Here is a 23,387-nt window from a genome sequence, read left to right on the forward strand (position 1 = left end):
TAACATAACATGTGATGTTGGGCGGAAGCTGTGATTCACAGACTTACAGTATCGACTGGGTTTTTTCAGTATTTAGAGTTTTAAATTAAACCACAGCCTTTTGCTCAATCCATTGGACTACGTGGGGGAAAAAAAACCCTAGATAGTATATAAAATGGATGTAGCCTCTATGTCAGGGGTGGGCAATTCCGGTTCTGGAGGGCCACTGCCCTGCAAATTTTGGGTTTCTCCTTGCTCCAACACACCTGAGTCACACCTGATTCACACCTGATTCTAAAGATGTGCTCGTTATCAAGCAGCTGAAGCTCGTCACAGTTTTGATCTTTGTTAGACTCAGGTGTGTTCGAGCAGGGAGAAACCTAAAACATGCAGGGCAGCGGCCCTCCAGGATGAGGATTGCCCACCCCTGCTCTACGTCAATGTCAAATAATTTCAAGTTGATCCAATCGTACCCGTCTATGGAAGATAGAACATTTACCCAATTAAACCTAAATGTTTGTTTTGTCCTGTTTTTTTTTTTTAAAGATTTGTCACATGTAGTAGGTACAATACATAAGCATGTTCATATCCAGATAACAATTTATTGTGCTAGCAGTCTGCTACGGTCCTGTTAGCAGAACATTCATGGGTGAAAGGATAAGATATTCAAACTCCTTTTGAATAGCCCTTTTTTTGGTGCACAATAAATAGAATATTGTTACAGTGCCTCAAATAGATATTTTATCACTTTATGCCTCGTGTGTGCCCAGCTCACAGTAAGGCTCTGCACTGTGGAAGGCCAACGGTGTGGCTTCAAAGATAGCGCTAGACACAGACAAGGTTTCTTATCACCGGGGTATCACAAAGTCACACTTTTCACCATCCCGGAGGAAGAGCGACGGCAGAAGACAGGGAGAGAGAAAAGGGAAAAAAGAGAGGGAGAGGAGGGAGATAAAATGTCAAAGTGTCTGGCCTTTTCTTGGCAATCCCACCACGATGTCTGTCTGAGAAATTAATCTTCTGTCATCTTTAGATAGGAATCTAACGCTTATCTGTCTCCACCCACGTGTGCCTCCCCCCTGATCATTCCCTCTTTCACTCAAATGCTTCCTCTCCCCCTTTCTAACCATCCCGTTCCTCTTTTTACCTGCAATTCCTTCTAATAATTACAGTGTATCTACTTTTTGTATTGTCTCTCACCCTATCTGAGGACAGGATGCTCTTACTCTCTTTGTTGAAGCCATTATCCCCCGCCTGGCTACTTATCTTCTATCTGAATCCCTCCATCGGTCCGTCTGGCCCACAGCTCGACACACTGACATACACACATGCAGACAGCTCAATCGGGCCCTCACACACAGCTATCAAGCTTTTCGTTCCTCTGTAAACTGTCATACTGTTATCAGCAGGATTGTGATGGGTTTTTTTTGTGACACTGCGTGGAACTGCACATCTTATCAACCATAAAGAGACAAACTTTTGATCACATACCCAAACCCTTTGTAACAGGGATTCCAACTATAATCCAATCATATCTTTTTTTATCTAGTTGGCAATGAAGAAAACCACAAAAGTGGGATGGGATCGTACTGGAGTCTGTGTTTTTTCTGTCAGTAGACAATTCTAATGAAGGTTATTTTTATGGCTGCACGATGCAAGGAGAATATGTGATAACGATTTTACTTGCGATAACTGAACAGACAATAAAGTGGACTCTTTTCTGCTAACATTCTGGATTCTCTACCTAAAAGGCACCATTTAAAAACAGAATGATAGTTACATCGTATACATGCACATGAATCATACTGATACTATTGAGTGCAATATTGCTGTTTTTCAGGATCTGTTAATACAGATGAGTTGATATTACGATGACGATATAAAACTAGAATTATCACATTGCAGTTGTATGCCTCCGCCAACTCAAGTTGCAGGTAACATCCAATCTGTCCAGACTTTCATAATATAGTGAAGACTCTGAAGTTTACTTTGTGGTAAAACGTTGATGCGTCACACACGTTTTCAACCCGGAAGATCTATAAAATCAATGTTTGAAATTTCATAATTGCCGTAGGAATTCTTAAGTTATGACCAAAAATGTGTTTTATGAGGCCACAGTGACCTTGATCAGCTCATCCTTCACTCCAGGTGGGTGTTTGTGCTAAATTGGATGAAAATCCCTGGAGGGGTTCCTGAGATATCGTGTTGACAAGACAACCAAAAAACATAATGCCTCCGGTCACACATGTCGCCGGTGAGGAGGAATAATTAGGACGTATATTGAGGCCCTAGTTATCGCGCCTGCTGCATTTGTTACTCAGCAGGTTGACGTGAGGTTTAAAAAAGGATTTGTGGAAAGATTAGACCCATGAAGAGATAATAAAACGTGTTTTCCTAGAAACAAAAAGTAATTTATTTTCACTTGTTTCCAGTGTCATTTTCTGTGTAAAATATCATAATACTTAGTAATCAAATGGGTGTTATCACCCCTTTGTTATTCTGTGTTTCATTAGTTTTAATGAAAGACTGTACGACTCCATAAAAGACTAAATAACTTTTATGAATACTATCTCCCAGTGATCCATTGAGGACCAGGACTACTCCTTAAAATGAAAGAAGATTATGACAACACTGACCAGCGTCTCGATCTCAATTGCCAAATCACCATACTCAAACCCTCAGGTTGAGAGTTTAGGAGGTTAAGAGATCATTTGCGTGGCTCAACTTGTGTGACTTACGCGATGCGCCATCATCCAGCAGCAACATAAAATGTTGCCTAAACCAGTGTGTGCAGACACGTCTCTTAGATTACTTTGTAACAGGAATAATTCAATTATGTTGTTTACCTCCCTTTTAACACAAGTTCAACACCTAAATCACACATAAAACACAGCGCTGTTCTGGTTTTAACACCCAGACTACTGCATTAGTCAGGCCTGCGGGGAATATTTACAGAGCCTGTTGCAAATTACCACCAGGTGCAAAATCCTGCATCACCATATTATCTTAGTTTTTCCTAAGAATACAGCAATAAATTAGCTCAGCCGCAGTTACTCTGATTTGCATGAAGTGACGCTAAAAAAAGAGCGTTGTGATGGCGAGTAACAGAGTGCAAAAGAAGATGTTTTCTGGTGCTGGACTTCTAATATTGGTTGAACAGAAGATACTTTTGGAACCGTGTGCAAATATCCCACAGGAGGAAGGTTGTATGTGAGTAAATATCAGTCCTGATGTTGTCATAACAACAATAAGAGGAGTGATTGAGTATGCTATGAAACATTCATGGAACACAGAACAGAACACAAAATGGCCTACTTAATGACTATTACCGGCTGCTTCCATCATATACTGTAAAAGGCTAGACCTGCTATAAGGCAGTCAAAGTCAGGAAAAGCAGAGAGGAGGGACCAACGAGAAACAGAAGGTCAAGCTGTGTGAAAAATGACATACTGTTGCAGTGCAGAGCTCTGGAAAAAAAAGACTTCGCTGTGGGTATTTAAATATCCAATTCTCCTTACATGTTTCACCATGTGGCTGGTTTCACAAAGATAGACTTTGACTTTGGCTTAGATCTAACTGCAAGTCAGACTTGTACAAAGACGTATACAAACAGAAATCTAAATGAATCCAAATAACAGGGTTATTAGTACACGGTTAGCTTCGGGGCAGTGTGGTTAACTTATTAGGCTTAAAATAGTCTAAAAATTGAGATTTAAGAAGGAGCAAACTTTCTTTAAGATTGGCCTAACACTACAGACCAGTCTAAAATGTCTCTGTGAAACTAGCCCCTGGCTATAGCCTCTGACCCTCTGTTTGTATTAGATAAACATTAGGGAAAGCCTAAAGAGGTATATTATGTCGCTTGTTGTAATGTATTTCATTTAATGTACTGAAGCTTGCTACTTAACCTTGCTACTTAAGCTTGCTACTTGCTGCGGTGGTTAAAGAAGTATTCAGATCCGCAGAAAACACCAAGCAAGCAGCATAATTACATTTTTCTGCAGCCCAGATGCCTGTTCATGTGCTTGAGGTGGGAAGAAATTGTTTTTAAACATAAGTCAACGTGACACAGGAGTCAAAGGACTCTTTAACTGATCGGCTGCACTTCGCCACTGAAAGTTCAACTCAAACTTTAAATTTGGCTTCAACTCGACGCAGACTGCAGCGGACTGTGCTCGGAGCAACCGCCGCAGCTTTCCATAGACATTACATGGTAAGAAAAATGGTAAATTACCCCCCTGGTTTCTGTAGCTGTAGCTCGATCCGACACAAGCTAATCTCAGCAGAATGCAAAGTTAACAGATTTTTTTTGCATGCTGTTCCTGATGTTCAGCACATTAATCACTGAAGGCTTTTTGTCACAAAGATCAGTCTGAATTTACTGATTCAGGTATAATGATGATGATGCTGGCCATTGTACACAAAGGAGCTGGACCAAAACAACACATTAATATGAAATGTTTAGCAAGATTAAAAGCTGTTGTAATGTTGTCTGTCACTGACTTGTGGAGGAATTCATTCAAGTGGAGCGGAAACTTAATGTTGGGTGACTGTTTGGAAGGAAGGGATTGATGCCGATGATCAATGCCAGGCATTAGGTGTGCTATTATTAAAACTACTATTAATTAATTAACTAAAGCAGTGCTAATTGTACACGTCTGGTCTATGGTTTGTTGAGGTCGGTTTCAGATCAAGTTTAAAGGATTTTTCCTGGGCTTTTAAAGGGCTCAGGCCTAAAATGAGGTCATACTTATTCAACCCGTTCAAGTGTCTTTCATATAGAAAGACATCACTATCTCCGGACACAACTCCTTGATCGCCATTCATTTCAAGCCAATAAAAATTGCAATCTTTCATGTGAATACATCCATCCACTAAGCTGCCTGATAAAAAGCTGGTGTCGAAGAGAGAGCACAGAGAGAAGGAGGGAGGGTTGAAAGGAAAAGGAGAGATGCTTACGTGTTTCTCTCCTTCGATCCTCTTGTCAGCCTGTTGAACTGCCTCCAGGTACTTAAAATGCATCTCCATCAGTCGATCAACCTGGAGAGAGAATCAAACGGAGGCAAACGGAGAGAAAGTGAGAGAAAGCAACAAGAAAATAAGAGAAATATATGAGGGGAAAGGGAAAAGCAGGAGGAGACCGAACAAGATGATACTAGATGAGAGGACAAATGTGAAAAAAATACTATTTGGGATGTATAACACGCAAAATACCGTATTTTCCGACCTATAAGGGGCACCTAAAAACCTTCAAATATCTCAAAAGCCGACAGTGCGCCTTATAAACCGGTGTGCCTTATATATGGACCAATATTGAGCCACAACAGGTCTCGCAACTACGGTGAGCAGCCGCCGACTCTATTTTCCCCCGTAGAAGAAGTAACACGCGGTGCATGTTGAGATATATGACTGCGCGAAGCGTGCCGTTTCATTTCCATGTGTGTTTGTGTAAAGAGCCCAAAATGGCTGCTATTAAGAGACACGCTTACGACGCAGAGTTTAAACTCAAGGCCATTAGTCACGCAGTAGAACACGGGAATAGAGCGGCAGCGAGAGAGTTTAACATGAACCAATCAATGGTGCGGAAGTGGAGGAAGCTACAAGATGACCTCCCCTGACTGTTCTGTTGACATTCCCTTTAGCGCAGCTTCATCAAATGGATGCATAACGTAACCCCAGCCTCGACTGTAGCGTCTATTCTATGCGCCTTATAATGCGGTGCGCCTTATATATGAAAAAAGTTTCAAAATAAGCCATTCATTGAAGGTGCGCCTTATAATGAGGTGCGCCTTATAGTGCGGAAAATATGGTAATTTATCTTTTTTACTGTTTGTTGCCAACCTCTTACAGTATAGATGAAAACAAGTTTAGTTAGTTAATTAAGTAAATATTTTATCCCTAAGATCCGAATTAGTTGTACATCCATATAGCCAAAGGTTTTAAACATCCAGGTAAAATCACCCAATAACTGAAGTGTATGATGGAAGTTTGACTGTAGTAGGGTTTAGTGTTGAAGAAGAAATCAGCTTGAATTGTATGGAAGACAGTTTTCCTCATCAGAAGTCATGCATCTTATTAAAATGGCCTTGAGCAACACACTGAAAATGAGACATTTTTACATAGTTGAGGGGAATCGTGAAAGAAACTGCAGACAGGTTGCAGCTGAGGTGTCAGGCTTTATATTTCAATCACTCTGTCAAGTCCTGTAACATGTGACAGAATTTAATATACACAGGTACAGAGGAGGCTGTCACAGACACAGTTGACCTGAAGTTGAACCTGAATTTATTTTACTGGCTTGTAACTTGGCAGCCTTTATCCTCTAGTAAAAGAAATGATACATACTAAGATATTTTATGATAATCCCAAATTGTATCTGGTGTTTCCTGTGTCACCTATGTCTTTAGAAGTCTGCTTGTACAAATTAAGTGCCTTTGATAAAAATGTGCACAAAATGAGTGAGGTCTGTCCAAAGGGAAACAAGTGGTCAATAACACTGAAGGTAACATTCTCGTTTCTCTAACATCTGTTTAATCGTCACAGTCAGAGCAACAACTTTTGTGACAAGACAATGTCATGCTGAGGATTAGGCCCTTAAAAAAATTCAATATTATTATATTGATGCTATACTGTCTTCCCATCTACATGTTTAAAATAGCTGGAATGAAATATTAACATAAAATAAGCTTTATTTCCATGTTATAAAACAGATAATGAAGATTCTCAAAATAAAACTGGGCAGTACAAGAAAACAGTAACTTATGAACACATTATGTGGAAGAAACAAAACATTGTTTTTTGCAAACTGTTCCAAATGAAAGCCACGTAGGACTTCAACTATTATTTAATCGATTCCACCCAATTAATCGATTCAATGTTTAGTCTGTGAAACATCAAAAACTAGTGAAAAAATGGACATCTGGGATCATCCCAGAGCCCAAAGTGATGTCCTTAAGTTGCTATTTTTGTTTGCACATCAGTAGAGATATTTAATTCATGAGCAAGTGATTAAAAAAAAGAAGCACAATTCACATTTCAGAAGCTGGAACTAGCAAATATGTGGCACTTTTGGTTGAAAGATCAATTATCAAAATAGATCGATCCATAGATCCATCGATTAATCATTGCATCTCTAAAAAAAGGAATCGCTTGTGTGAAATGACTAAAACTGTTGTCACGTTGGCAGAAATGAGTGTGTTCGTGTAAGACCCCTTCGTCCACAGTAAGGAGCTTTATGAGAAAATCTTTTTTAGGGCCTTTAAATGTAGAAAATGTCGGGCCTGTTCTGATTCAAGCAACTGCAAAATCCCTTTAACCAAAGCATATGGATGTTCGACACAAACACCTCAGCCTAGGCATGCTGATGAGGCAATCTGCTGGCAATCAAAAACAGGAGAGTGAAGGAGCGGGAGAGATATAAAGAGGAAAACAGTCAAAAGATGATGAAGACGAACCTTCTCGCAGTCATTCTCTGTGAACTTGTTGAGGAGTCTGCTTCTCTGTTGGGACTTGAGGTTCCTGAGCATGGAGGCGATGATGGAGCAGACGTGTTCTAAGGAAACAAAAGTAAAAAAGATGAAGCTTCCTCCTTTATATCAGCGAGACAACATACACAACACATATATTTCCTTTTTTTAAGGAAATCACCAAGTGCCTCTTACCACTAAGCCTCCTACATGATAACATGTCAGCAAGGAGCACATTATGTTTTTCCGTAAACCAAACAGGTGCATGTGCTTTAAGTAACACGTGAGCTACGATTATGCTCCTCATTTAATCCAGTAAATAAAAAAAAAAAGGGCCACTGCAAAGCCCAGTCACACCCACAGCCCAGGAAAGAACAAATCCATTAGCACGTGACAATTTGCAATCACAGCATGCAGACCGCTAAGCATTTATACGGAACAGAAAGAGAAAATGTTAATGAAATTTAAAAATCAATTTTCATTTTAAGCCATGCTGGAACATGCGTTTGGGCTGTGGCTGAATTACATTTCTCATGGTGATAAAAGTGTGTCTGAGGCAGCTCTGGGGCCTTTTAGCGAGGGTCTCAAACATGTTAATTGTCTAAATTAGAAACAAAACATAGTTAGCCCCATTGAGTGCCCTTGTTAAGCCAATGCACGCTTTGTAAGATGTGTCATCTAATTCAAAGACCTTCTTACTCACAGGCTGCACTAGGAGGTGACAATCACAGTATATTTCTCTGTGGAAAATACACTGTACACACAGTGGGAGCAGAATATGACATTGTAAAATCTCTGGATATACAGATGTGGGAAAAATGTAATTGGCCTTTATCAACAAGGGGTCAATATCCTCTCTCGTCGAAGGCTTTGCAGTTGCTAAGCAACAAGAAGCACAGGAATCAATCCCATTTCTGCTTTTTAAAAAAGGGTTTGCGTTTGCTCTCGGCTCCCTTTTTGCAATCCCCTACAACCCGCAGCGCCCTTTCTCACAAGACTTGAACGTTGAGAAGACTAAAGGCTATAACACCTCAAATATTTCCGAATATACAGATATACATCCTAATAATAAACGACTGTCAGCACAAAAACATATTACAAATCAAACTGGAGTGGTGTTCCTGCATAAAGTAGGTCCATTAGAAAATATATCCTATTAAACACTGAAGTACATAACATTTCTGCTTATTACTGCTGCATCTGTGAGCCATAATCCTTCACCGGAAAGGTCGAATTAAGGGATCTAAGGCAATAATACAAACTATTTGATCTGGATTAAGGTGTAAACTGGAAATATACTTCAGTTTTACTGGCTGACTAAGTGGTTCAATGGAATGGCTGGTATTCCAGGTAGTTAGAACTGTGTGCTCTGGTTGTACCCCAGGTAGTTTCAAGATCCAAGGTCCCCTTATTTTAATGCAGACAACCTTATTTCCTGTACACAATGACAAGGAGGCTAACTGCCACTTCCGAAAGGACGCTACTTTATCAACTTGATCCGAGTGATAATTGATGTCGCCACCTCCGCGCCCTGCCGGGGAGGCTATTGATCGCCGGCTGTGGAATGTTCTATCCAAAGAGTTTAAAACTAAGCAGCGAACGCTCGGCTGAGATGAGGGGTGGAGGCAGGATCACATCTTGGGTACAAGATGGAGGGCAAGGGCCTTTAGAAAGGTGTCCAATCGATACTTTATTCGCATGCTTGACTTGAATCTTAAATATAAAAACAAGAAACAAAAAAGACAACAAGGAAAAAGGTCCATTTCTTTGATACTAGCAACAACTACCACAAAATATCTCAATGACAAAGCAATAATAATCAACTGTATAATAAAGTTTTACATTCAAAATGCATGCTGTCACATATATTGCCGGGTGTTTTAAATACAACGTGATAAAGGTCAATGGACCCTACTGCCACTTATCAGATAATAATCGATTTCATGTAAAGTTGGGTCAAGTCCAGCAGCTCACTATATTGTAATGGTCTGATCTGACAAGTAGGTGCTGTTCCCTCTTAGTTGATTAGTCAACTAATCATTCGGTCATTTTGATCTTAGTCGACCAAGATTTCTTTAGCCGATTAGTCGTTTTTTTTATGCTGAACGACTTATTTCCAAGAAACATGTGAGCACATCTCTGGTTAAAACAAGATTTAAAGTTGTGATTTCTGTATGATTCTTTGAGGAGAAACTTAGTTTTACAGATCTGTCAATTAAATCAACCAATTGACTAGTTGATAAAATAGTGTGAGCGTTAGTTGACTAAGAATTTCTTTAATTTAGGACAGCTCTACTGATGATGGCTTCGAAGGTTGACAATCGCTGTTCAAGGTAACTGAAGAGGCATGTGTAGGTGTGTTGGACAACAAAAGTTGGAACTGGAAATTCATGGACAGCTGAGCAGAAATAGTGAACAGCACAGCACAGGCCTTGAAGAAAAATGTAAGGTATAATTCAAAGAGAGCATGCTATGGTTAATGCAACAGCCACATGGTGTTGTTGGAGTTGGTAACTCCAAAAGGAAATGTGTGAAAGTAAACCCACCTATCATCTGCAACCACATCACAGTCAACTTTTCCTTTAAGGATATTTGCATTCAGATAGCACTATGCATGCCAAAATGCTAGCATTCACTCATCCCCCTCTAATCATTCACCATTTGCCTCATCTTTGCCCCAGGGGATCCATACAGCACTAAGTTAACATGCAAATAACCCCGAGTAGCCTGGATTCATTTATTGATTGACAGCTGAAAGAAGTGCTGCGGGTTGTAGTTCTGAATGACAGAGGAGGACAGATAGGTGGTACTTCACCAAGAGACCGGACTAACTGTGCCCCAGGGAGAGCAATCAGCCTCCCAGCACCACGGGCTAACCTGTCAGGGGTTACAGAGGCTGCATTCACTGTCTGAAGGAGCAGGAATGAATTCTGGCTCTGAACTCAGAGAAAGAAGAGGGAAGTCATAGTGTACATGCTACTGTAATGTCTGTTTAAACATTAATCAGGATTTATCAGTAAGAGTAGTTAAGCGGCGTCAACAAAATGTTGATGTTATGTCCAGAACACACCGTCAGTGTTGAAACACATCGTTGGCGTTACCGGTGCAGTTTTAAATGTACGTTTGGTGTCTCATTCAGTGAGGTGAAGACTGTGTTCATGCTTGTAAATGAGAGAAGAGGGAGACTTTAGCGGCAGAGCTAATGTGCTTGTTGTTCAGACTCTCTGGCTCTTGTGTTATGTAGCAAGATGCTGTTACGGCTTTATGTAAGATTTAAATGAAACAAAAAATAGACAATATAAATAATTAATCTCCCTCTTGGTTTCTGTCTATTTTCCTCTCGAAGGAGACAGAACAGATATGGATGCTGTAGCACACAAAATAACAAAAACAAAATACAATTCAATTTCAGTTGGACTTGAATTTTTCTGTAATGAATGACACATTTCTTGTTGAGCATATCTTTTCTTCAACAGAGTATTAACTGCGTTGAGACTGCAGACAAATCTGATTTGTTTCTCAAATCTGATCTTTAGATTATCCAAACTGTTATTTGCAAGTGATCAGATCGGATGTGTGTCCTTGACCAACCTATGGGTTAGTGGCACGGCTTTCCAACGCAGGAGCATGAAATGGAGGTCCATCATTTGCCCTAACAAATAAGTTGTCATGTCGCAGTGCAGAACTCCTGCTCGGACTTTTGTTCTCCTCCATAACGCTTTTAGTAGCTCAGCAATTTTGTCAACTCTGGATTTGACCTTGTTGCTGTGTCGCTTTGAGCAGCCTGAGTGTCCCGACTCAGACCCATCTCTAGAAACTAGTGCTGTCAATCAATTAAAATATTTATCCCAATGTTTATTATTATGATTGTTGCAACAATCCAAAACAATGACAAATACTGTCCAGAATATTCTTCAGAACAACCTCAAAAGTACTGCATGCTCCAAAAATATGCTGAAAGGGCATATCGACCTGAATGTAACATTACTTGGTAATACTACAACAATGTAGTGCCAACTATCCAGCGTGTTCTGCCTTTGCTGAGGGGGAGGAGGGCTCTCTGCATCAGCTGTATGCTCTGCCAGCAGGTGGTATTTGAGACTGGAAGTACTCGGGTGGTAACTCAGTTCACGTGGACAGTAAATGCAGATAACTCTGGTCGAGGGAACCACCTGGCTTTGAATCGCTTCCTGATTTCCCAAACTACAGGGCAGGTCTGGATCATAATCACAGAGCGTGTGCGTGTTAATCGCATGTCAAAGAAATTAGTGGCGTTAAGAGAAATTTGCGTTAACTTGTTATAATCGCATTTACAGCCCAACTAGAAACCCCATTTGAATCGTATTACAAACAAAAACACCTCCCAATGTGGTTTGGATCCTCTTTTTTTTGCTGTCCAGAGTGGATACATTGCAGCGTTGTCCAAAACCGTATGTGGAAACGGTTCACATACGTCTAAATAGATTGCAGCATATTTCGAGTTTACAGAGATAGAACATGATCAATCCCCACCGGAGGAGAGACCAAACGTGAAGATGTTAATTAGATGCGTCTTTACACAGGGATCCAACCGCAAATCTCTCCTTCTGAAATACACTAATAATAGGATTACACAGCGTGAGCCTGACAACACAGATTACAATCAGACTGGAAACATGTAAAATGTTACTGATCTCAATCCGAGCCGACGGCGCTCGGCGCTGGGGAGGGGAGGTGATCAAATGAGAGCTCCATTTGATTCTCTGCTTTTGACTTAAGTATGTGACGCAAGTCTCATCACTTAATCCAGATAACCAAGTTTCTCTATTACGGGCACTTATCTAGTCTTATATATATTCTGCTATGTAGTCATGCTCTCTGAATTACATTGTTAATATCAGAGGCTGGAAACTAGTGAAGTAATGGACTGATAAAATTCCATCTTTTATCTTTGTAATGAAACTGCCATCATTTTTCTTTCTTTGAATAAAAGCGTTGTATTTCCATCGTTCACCCCCTCACTGCAGAATTCCAACACGACTACATAGCCACACAATTTGACAATGCTTCTAATACAGGTCTCTTTCTGCTAGCATGCCTCGCTCATTACCTTTGCTAGTGCATTCATTAGAAAATAAGGGTTATGATAAGGGCATTTTCTACACTCAAAGGTTGTTTTGTGTGGAATTCAAAAACATATCAGCTAAAGGCCTCTGTTCCCTCCCTGGGCATCTCCCTTGTGCACTCTCTCTCCCCCAAACAAACACCCACAAGTACGCGAGCGCACAAACACACAAACACACAATCTTCAGAGTTGGAGCTGGAGACGGGAACTATGACTATTGTGCCTCGCCATGTAAATTAGTTGTTTACGTCTGCTCCCTCTCACACTTGCTCGCATCATTAGCCGCCTAAATATAACAACCGGCTGCCACCAATTTCCATCGTACAACCTCATTTCACTGGTAATAACGGAGTACATACACCAATAAACTGAGACCTGAAAATCAAGGTGAATGGCAGTGTCGTGACAAGAATATTTATAAGCAGAGAAGTGCAATGTGTTGTTTGGATTGTTTTTTTTCTTCTATTCTATCCACTTACAATGTCTCTATTAATTATGTCGTTCTGTATGCTAATATGGCCTGGCAATCCCACACCATTTGGGCTGTGTCAGTTTCAGAAAGGATTTCACGGGGATCAATCTGTGCACCGGGGTTTATGAGAGAGAGAGAGAGAGCGTGCCACAGAATGAATGTGAGCGAGCGCTAAGAAAAGAAGGACAGAGAGGTCCCTACCTCCTAATTACTTTTGTTTGAAGCGGCTGATAGTTAATTAATCTACAGTGTTATTGTGTTATCCTGGAGAACCACTTGATTCACAGCATTTTCAATTACTAGACTTAGAGAGAGGGTTCACTCCATACGCCTCATATTATGACAGGCATCTCATTGAGACTATAGCTGTTCAAAAATCAATGGAGATGTGATGGGAAAGCCTATACAGGCTTGCATTAATTATGGAAAGCTCATCCCAAAATTACATTTGCATGCGCATACTTAATTGTTGCAATTGTTCATTTGTATTGTTGATGCAAGCTAACCTGCCAGATGATGTCTGTCTTGCACTCTGGAGCGGCACCGCCATTACTGTGGCGGCACAGTCTAAGTGACAATGTCACACACCATGAAAGCAGAAGAACTGACCTCTTATTTCCCCCCCATTTTTAATGTTAGATAGTATGGGCTATTAACCTGTGTTTGGGGCATAATCCCCCTCTATGACAACTAAAGGTAGTCCATGTATCTCAATTGCTACCCTGCCGTGTATTGAATGCTGCTGCGCTGTACTATGTTTGAACTGTACGATGTCCCGTATGATATAACATTCATTATCTCTTTCTTATTATTGCTGAGCATACCCATCAGTGCTGCAAATTATTCTAAATATTGTTTGGTAATGCTGCAGGGGTAAAAATGAAAAATGCCCATCACAATATTCCACAACACAATGTCATGTCATTAAATGTCAACATTTTGGATAAAAAATTACTTTTTGGTTATTAAAACACTTTTGATTTATTTTCTTTCGAACAACTTATTGATAAATTGACTCATCTTTGCAGCTTTAATACTGATAAACTATTTTGATGACTTAAGCGGGACGGTTGATTAATGATCTAGGGAACACACTTTTTATATAAACTTCTAAAATCAACTTCAGCTCAGTTTAACGGTTTAAACTTCAATCTTGTTTTGAGGCTGGATAACATTTACCCTAAGATGAAGACAATTCTTAAACTTGCTTTGCCATTGGATCTGGGGTGATGCAAAAAAATAACATTAACATGTCATCTGACCTCCACAGAAGGTTTATGAATGTTGCCCCTAACTGGGGTTCATTTTTACACGTTTCTAGCTTATGATTATAAATCAACAAATTTGCAAACCATGATTCCTAGAACTGTTAAGAGATCAAATACACCCTTTTTTATAAAAATCAGAAATATATAAATTCTCTTCTTGGCTTGAAAATATTACACAGATAGTGTGGTCTTGGATGGAAGAGGAGAACTCGTGAAGAGCATGAACATGAACTACAGAGAACAGATACTTGTGAATTGTTGGAGCAGTTGTCTTCGAAAGCCTGGCTTAATGACTTTCAGGTAACACAACTCTTAGAAATCTATTTAAACTGGGATGTATTTTGTTATATTATAGAGGTCTAAATCACATATAACCAAAAGCATTTGATTGCAATATTTTAACTTGTAATACAGTGGGTTCTACAAGATCATATTAGCTGGTAAAGAATAGTCTATATTTACATGAAAGTTACTGTTAAGTTTACATAGTTGACTTTGCAGTATCTTAAATTACCTTTACCATTTGGCCACCAGCTGAGGCCAGTACCATACCGATTTTCCCTTCTCCAAAAAAACCTCCATACATCATTATACTTTTGCTCTCAAGATACAGTTTTGGTTTGGTAATACACACAGATCTAGACCACACCTGCCAAACCTCACAGGGAGAAAGAGCCCTTAGGGTGGATTTCCACATCTCTTTTGAAAGCCTGTCTTTAAAGTGTGTGTCTGCCTTGCTGCCTTGCCAGAGGCTTCAACACACAGGGGGAGAAGGTTTAACTGTGAGGACGGGTTATCTTCCTTACTCTTCCTCATGCTGCTCCAGGAGGTCAAAGGTTAATTCACCCAGTCCCTGGGTGGGCCGGGACACAATAGAAGACAATTTGTTCTCCTCTGCAGGACTGGGAAGCCCAACTGGCTGAATCAAACTTAATTAATACAGAGAGAGGGAGAGAGAGAGAGAGAGAGAGAGAGAGAGAGAGAGAGAGAGAGAGAGAGAGAGAGAGAGAGAGAGAGAGAGAGAGAGAGAGAGAGAGAGAGAGAGAGGTAATCAAACAAAGAGCAGAGAGATGGACAGGGTTTCTAGCTCTTTTTCTTTCAGCCTCTTCTCGGTTTTATTCTCTCATCCTATATCACATGGACATCCTATCTTCTTCGCTCTCTGGCTATTGTTTGTACTTCCTATCTCTCACTCAGAGACAAGAGAGGTTCGAGAGCGCAGGCAGGAAAATCAATCAAGATTGGATTGATAGTGTAAACTGACAGGCCGAAGAGGCAGCAAACCGTGATACATGAGTAGATAAGGATCGAGTGGGCCTGCAGGAAATGGGTGTGTCCGAACGTTGCAGAGAACTAGAAGCAGGAGAAATTAAACCATCGTGATTAGTGCAATCACTTAACATCAGTGCAGTCAGCTAAGATTTCTTTACTCGACAAATAACAAAAAATCTACACCATCAATACCTCGGGGATTGTCATATTCACATGATAAAGTTTCAATAACATGTTACACACTTTTAAATGAATGCTAATGCAATTTGTGCTGATTTGAGTTAAATCTATATATATTTGGAAAACTTAAAACTAATTGTATTAATTGTAATAATGACTATAAACAGATTTTTCTGGGATATCAAATATGGAAATGTTACTGTCTGCAAGCAAATTTGCCAGGAGGCCAGAGCACATAGAATAGCTGAAAACTTTGAATGGCATGTATGCATTTTACAATTAAATCAATGCTGACAACTTAAAATGCTCCCAGTCACAATCCACCATCTGTAACACTTTTGATCCTGAACATAGCCTGTTCCAAAATTTCACTTCTCATTAAAAGAAACAAGAATTATTGCCTTGTGGTTGTATAAACAGTGAAGTTGCACAACATCCAAAACTGCAAACTTGCATAAAACATGTAGTGAAGATTTGGAAGAATTTTAATAAAAAGGTATGAAGTGTATTTTTTGGCAAAACGTAGGGGCTTCACACACATCTTCAACCCGGCAGCACAGATCTAAATAATCACCAGTTTCAAGATTAGTGTCAACAATTCAGTATCGACCAAATGTCTCCCCCGCCTGTTCCTGAGTTATGGCGATGAATAATGGACAGGGACATCATGGTGTCACAGGGAAGTTGACATTTTGGATAGGAAAATGTCATCACTGTGTGAAATGTCATGATTAGCGTAGGCATTCTTGAGTTACAGCCAAAAATACACTTAGTTATTTCAGTGACCTTGACCTTTGACCTCCACAGTTGAAGAAAATCCCTCAGGGGTTGATGCGATATTGCGTCCACAAAAATGGGATGGACGGACGGACAACTAAAACAACATCGCTGGCACGGAGGCGGTAAAATATGAAAATGATTTTCCAGTAACGTTTCTGATTTTTCTGCCATTTGTAGAGCTTGAACTAGATTCAAGATTCAAGATTCAAGAAGCTTTATTTATCCCGAGGGAAATTATTGTGTAACAGTTTCAATACAAAGGTGGGAAAGGATCAGGGAAGTCTGCAATCCAGATTTCCCAGGGAATGTGGGAATTCTGCAAATAAAACCTGATTACCAGACCACTGGCCTCCTGGAGAGTAAACTCAAATCAAGGGAAAGCATCTTTCAGTCATTATGCAACAAACAGCTGGAATAAACTTCCTGAAGATTTGAGACTTTCACCCACTCTGACCACTTTGAAAACTAAAACTAATCTTCGCACTTTTAACGTCCGCACTGTTTATTGTCTATGTTTTTATTCTCTTTGTCTTTCTGTAATGCATTTGAATTCATGACATGTTGTGCTGTGAAGCACTTTGAGTCTGCCTTGTGTATGAAAAGTGCTATACAAATAAAGCTGCCTTGCCTTGCCTTGCCTTTTAGCTGCGACCTGCAGCTCTACAGCTCCCTCTGTCTGTCCACCAACACTTTCCCGCCCTTTAGCGACAACAGTTTTCGCTCTAGAGGGGCCAAACTACTTTGGAATGGAGGTCAAGTGATAGTGAGTGTTGAGTGCACATACTAGGTCACAGCTATTGTGAATTCATGCTTGTTTCATGTATGTGTGGAAGACATCGATCTCAAATGTGTCAGACGACTGGGATCCTTTGACCCCTGTGATGTGGTTTCCATTGGTTTGTTTCCTTTACCAGTTTCTTGTGACATTTCCTTTGTTGCTGATTACATTTCATCGAAAAATAGTGCAATAATGATAGACCACAGCTTTCAATGCGTGGCCCTACAGGTCACACCAGTTGACAGCAGCTGATTGCAGCCTTCATGGGAAAATTATGTGTGGTTTTCTTGTTCTAATTAGTGACTGACCTTCGTGCTCCTTCTCTGAAGCACCAGTTTTCTTCATCTTCTTGGGAGTTTTCATGAAAAGTGGAAAGATGGTTCGCAAGCCCAGGATGTCCACAAACTTATGACAGTTATCTGCTCCCTCTGGTCCGATCATCCCATGGTCCAGGACCTTCATGGCACTGGTTCGAGACATCTTCTTTTCTCTGCAGTAGATAGAGGGAACAATGCTGCAGTCAGAGTTGTTTAAATAGATATAAAGAACATGCATATTTTTCCAATGAAATGCCCTGAAAGGGTACCAGCTGCCATAAAACTTTGTGTTTGAGTGGAAATACAACATTACTTCTATGTATTATTTAAAAACATTATTTCAGCCTAGTATAACATATCCTAAATACTGAAATTGGCCCAACATTTTTACCATAGTACTCGAAATAATGTGTGAAGCAAACACAAAACACACGCTAAAAAACCAAGTGTTCTCTTGGGTGGTGCCTGTCGCCACAGGGGGAAAAATGGGAAAAGTGTGAGGACAACACTCTTACAGTACCCAAACAGTTACCTCGGGGTATTTATGCAGGTCACTGTTAGAAAAAATCATTAGTTTACCATCACCTACTGTCCTCGTCTAGTATCTGCGTGACTGTCACCCCCTGTGCCACCTACCATTTAAGTCATGGGCAGTTTTGTCCAAGCAAGATGTTTTAAGCATCTACCAGTCAAATGATTCACCCTTTCTGTCCTAGTGTGGAACTGCTCTGATGGCACGTTGCTGGCAGCTGTAGTACAAAAGTTCTCAAGTTGTTTTAGGTCCCTGAATACCACTGACACTGCTACGTTTGTTATGTTTCTATCTGCCAATGTCTTAGCCTGCAGAGTGAGTTCTTTTTTAAAATCTCTGGTACCTTTTTTGCAAATGTATCTTATGTAGCAATTTAGGCGCATCGGTTAGGCTCCTAATGAAATTTCACAAGAGCCCACCTGCTCATGAACAGGTGGCATTCATCACGTTGAATTGTGCAGTTTCGACAAGTTTGTGAAGTTAAGAGAGTTTGGTGAATGAGATTCTGAACACTCATACAAATAAACATCACAGGTTAGTTCAGAGAAATGTCCTCGATACCCAGCTCACTAAAAATTAAATAGAATTCTGTTGAATACTCACGTCTCCACTCACACAAAGTAGTTATTTTATATTTGTTTGAGTTGAGCCTGTCAGCCCATCAGAGTCAGCAAAGAAAATTTGATTTGATAAATTAGAGAAAATGAGCAAATGTTTCTATGTTAATTCTAAAAACCTGTTTTCAAGGTAGCAAACAAATGAGTCAGGGATAGTCTGAAATAGAACTGGCCAAAATCTTCTATCCTGTGTTGTGGATTTTGCATGTTCTCCCCGTGTCTGCGTGGGTTTTCTCCGAGTTCTCCGGTTTCCTCCCACAGTCCAAAGACATATTCGTGTTGGGTTAATTGATGACTCTAAATCGCCTGTAGGTGTGTAGGTCTCTTTTTGTCTCTATGTGCCCTGCAATAAACTGACGTCCTGTCCAGGGTGTACTCCGCCTCACGCCCCTATGTCAGCTGGGCTCCAGCCCCCCCGCGACCCCGACAGGGACAAGCGGTTGAAGATGAATGAATGAAAAAAGGTTCTTTATAGTCATTCAAACTCAATACCAGACAGGCAAATAGTAGGAACGAAAATCCGTTGCATCTGGTTCAAGATACTAAAAACAGAGTAAAATATAAAATGTCTGTATCTATTTATCCGTACGCAAAACAAGGTTCAATAAATAAATAAAATGCAGTTAAGTTTCTATTGAAAGACGATTAATAATCATATTGAATTATCGCCCAGCCCTACAGTCAGACTATAAACTGCCACAATAGAATATCAATTGTGTTCTGCTGAACAAATGAATTATAGTTATATTCATCTGTTTTCCGTCATCAAAGCATTTGTACGATAAGGTGAACCAACCGTTTCATGCTCTGTCTACAGCCCCCACCCCACGCCAGCTCTAGGGAAATGTAGCTGTCTGTCACAATGTCACTTCCTCCATTCCCACCAATGACAGATGACAGTGTTTATCTCAGAGGAGGGACACATATTTCAGGCAGTTGAGTCTGGTTCTCCAGACAGACACATTATATATGATTGACGGCTGGAGAGGCCAGAGGGGAGCGATACACAGTGTACCTTCTGAAGGGAAACTAGGCAATTCAGCTGGGAGACAGGAGACTTAACTCAACATTCTGGTGTTGTGAACTGATGTGTAGTGGGTGCTAGCATGACAGCAGCAGGTTTTTGATTGGACTCAAATTCAGTGTGCACCCTTGCTGAAAAGTTCCTTATTATGTGCTGAATGTCGTGGTCAAAATCATTCTCAGACGTGATCAGATATAACCACTGGTGCTATATACTCAATAGTATATGGTTCACATGTGTCTGTGAAAATGGCTGCAGTAAATAACAGATTTAGGAGGAGGTGTCTTGTCTGACAAACATTTAGCTGTGCATGGAATTCCTCAGGACACCAGGTGTGAAATCTGTATGTAGCACAAGGCTGAAGGGGCCTGGCCGAAATGAAATAGAGTTTTTGATGGAAAACCAATAAATATGTCACAGTGAGTGGAGATGATTTTTTTGTGTGTCCTGTTGCTCTCTCGTTTTTATTTATTTTGCAGCTGCGTTGTGTCTTGGTTAGAAAGTAGGACTGCTGCGATTAGTCGTCACAATCGATGACTTTGACACTGAAAATGTGTCAACATCAAAATTTTGAATTGTTGCATCGTTTTTTACTTTTTCTAAAGAGCTTTAATACATTATTATCTGTGTTTCTATCTTATATTCATCATGCGGCAGCGGAGCTGGTGAGCGCAGTTGTTAAGAGTTTCACACGATCATTAATATCCTCTGAAAGTGGTAAAATACACAGACTGGCACAGACGTCTGCTGCTGCGAGCATTCTTGCAGTTGTTTCTTGCGTTAGACAGTAGCCAGCCTGCTAGCGGTAATGTTAGCCCTAATGTTAAAAAAAAACTTTAGATTGTAACATTTGAGAAGAGGGTGGGGCTGGTGGTAGAATGGGTAAGGTCTGGGTTACCAAAAGAATGAAATAATAAGCCTTCTTGTTGTCATCTTAGCTTGTTTCTTTTTTATCATGTTGTTAGTTCCAACATACAGTTTGTAAACATTTGATTACATTTTGCTTTCTGCTGCATTATCCTACGACATACAGTTTGTCAAAATAATATGAACATAAATTATATAGTCAAACAATAGATTTTTGGGGGAAAATTGTTTAGATTAAACAGCTAATCGATAAAAGACTCGATAGATGCCATCCGTAAACTTAAATGACTCTGTTATAACAGAGTATTGTCCAGCCTATCCTGCTCTACTGTTCCTCCTGCTTCTTTCAAAAATGATGACTGTCAAAAACTGGGTCAAACTCACATGTGTCACAATTATAGCTGCCAAATTAATTAGACTCTTAACACCCACACTGTCAGAGCTCAATCTCAAGGCCATCTCACACATCGCATCGACAATGGCAAAAGCCTGGTGCCTACAGCCATAGCAGCCCTCAACAAAAGATAAAAAAAACTCTACAGCCTCACTCTGCCATATATCTGCTTACATGTTATGCTGTTATGTTTGTCCATATGTGTATTAACTGTTGGCGTGCCGCCCATATACTGTACTGTGTAGTGGAAAAGAATTTCTCCTCTGGGACAATAAATTCTGAAGTCTAAAGTCTAGATAAATCGATAGGAAAATAGTGGTTACAGGCAGCTCTATTAGGAAGCAAGAGAATGAAGTTGAACAAGCTAAAAGTCATAATGAAGGATATTGATGTGTGAAGTTAAAGGGACAGAGGTCAAAAGACGGACGATTAGGTGAAAAGAAATATTTTTAAAAAGAAGGGTCGAAATCAATAGCCGGACTTTTATTCTCTGGTACGGGTCAAGCTCCAAAAATGCAATTAAATGTAAGGGGTACAGCAGCCACCTAAATGCTGGCAAAGCAATTATGATTGGTCATCTTGGGCTGCTTGTGTCTCCTCTATCTCTGATGGCAGTGGTGATTGGAGATAGAGAAAACAACATCAACAACTAACGATGTTAAGTTATGTTGATTTCTTTCTATCACAAAGCAAAATGAAAACAATTGTTTGAAAACTGGCATGTTAACTCCCAGGAAGTAGTAGAAAAGGCAAACTTTCCCCATCATCGCTTTATATTAAAAAGGTGAATGAAAGACTATTAATGATTCCTTATGTGTATATGGCTAAGGCATGATAATGGCCTAATCATGAAAGATACATCCATCTAGTGTCACGATGGTGGTATCAACAGGTGGAATCCAACACTGAACTATAAATAATTTCCTATAATGTGCTTGCCATTTAGGGCTGGACCCGAATACCTGACTGTTTGGATATTTTTTGGTTGGGTAGGTATTCTGTTTTCAATTTTGAGATTCAGATATGCATTTTATATTTTCAAAACTGTAGAATTTACAGAACCCTTAAAAAATAATGTCTTCAATTAAACTGAAAGATACAGTATGTGTTGCAGCAGTGTTTCCATTCCAGCTCAGTGAGAGTCTTTACTGTTTTTGCTATAATGTATATTCCCATCTCACACTTTGAATGGGTGCACAGCAGGGAGCTGCAGGAGCATCTCAGCAGTTTGACCTGTTGCTCTCATTAACTGCTCTGTTTTAACAACAGCAGGATCCAGGCTGAAATTCACAAAGGCTGACCCCTTTCTGGTCAGTTGGTCGTTGTTTGTTTGTTTTGCTCCTGTCCAAGCATATTTTGAATGTTGGGATAATCGCTGGTGTTACTTTCATAAGGTTGTGTGTCCAGTTAAGCATTTTATTCCAGCTAAAAATGTCAGGCGGCAGTACTCTCCTGAAAATCAGGTAGAGTGCTCTCGACCATTCAGGTCATCTAGAGAGAACGTGCAGTTGGTTTTTCCCCATTGACCAATATATTGGTTGAGAGTAGGTAATGTTAAGTTGCCTGTAAGCTACTGGGCATGCATGGAGTGAGCGGGGAATTTTTGTCATGGTGATAGCCATGGTTATGCATGTAAAATGCTATTGTTGAGTAACTTATTGAACCAAAATTGGTAGCAGAGGATGGCCGCTGCTGGGAAATTCAAAGTTCCATCACCGTTTGGCAAGGAGTCTTACGAAAGCTGGAAAAATTAGGTAGAAATTTGGACAGTGATTGGAAATTTCTGCAGGCGACTTAATTTCAAGTTCAAGTTCAAAATGGATCTGCCAGATGCTGTGTTAGCTTTCAAGCTATTGGACACTGTGGGACTCAGTGTCGCGCTTACAGTTTGCCCCAGCGTCTCATTTATTAACATGAAATCAGCCTTTCGAAAGAATTTTGGCGATAACGTTAATCCACCACAGATGGACGGCAGTGCACTGCAGATGAGTGGAGATACTAGTAAGGCTACCTACTACACAGGATACACAGGCAAGCGGGAGTAGTTCAAAGTGGCAACAATCTCAAATGGCGTTTCCGGGATCAAACCTGCTAAATAAAACAGGAACATGTAAAACTAACAAAGGATGAGGGACTTGAAAAATATAATTGAAGAATGCAACATTACTTTGTTTTCAATCAACTCTTTATCTGACAAAGCAATCTTCATGGTGGAAGCTTTGGGATCAGCCCTTGTTGTTACAGCCTGCACAAGAACTTTGTGTGGGGAAAAGTGGGATGCTTTTATAAGTGAACTGCCACAGAGTGAGCTACTAAAAATTGATAACAAATAGAGTG

The 23,387-nt window shown here is 40.2% G+C and overlaps 1 protein-coding gene across 1 annotated transcript in view; it reads right to left on the bottom strand.

Moving 5' to 3' along the window:
- Positions 1-23,387, bottom strand: part of ctnnbl1 (catenin, beta like 1) — a 64,474-nt gene that overhangs the window by 19,592 nt on the left and 21,495 nt on the right. The window contains exons 11-13 of the mRNA XM_083919400.1: positions 17,608-17,789; positions 7,434-7,531; positions 4,939-5,019 (exon numbers count right to left, since the gene is read on the bottom strand). Coding sequence (XP_083775526.1) covers positions 4,939-5,019; positions 7,434-7,531; positions 17,608-17,789 — 361 coding nt within the window. The remainder of the gene's footprint in view (positions 1-4,938; positions 5,020-7,433; positions 7,532-17,607; positions 17,790-23,387) is intronic.

Source organism: Echiichthys vipera (genome assembly GCF_963691815.1).
Source record: "Echiichthys vipera genome assembly, chromosome: 9".
Taxonomy (NCBI): domain Eukaryota; kingdom Metazoa; phylum Chordata; class Actinopteri; order Perciformes; family Trachinidae; genus Echiichthys; species Echiichthys vipera.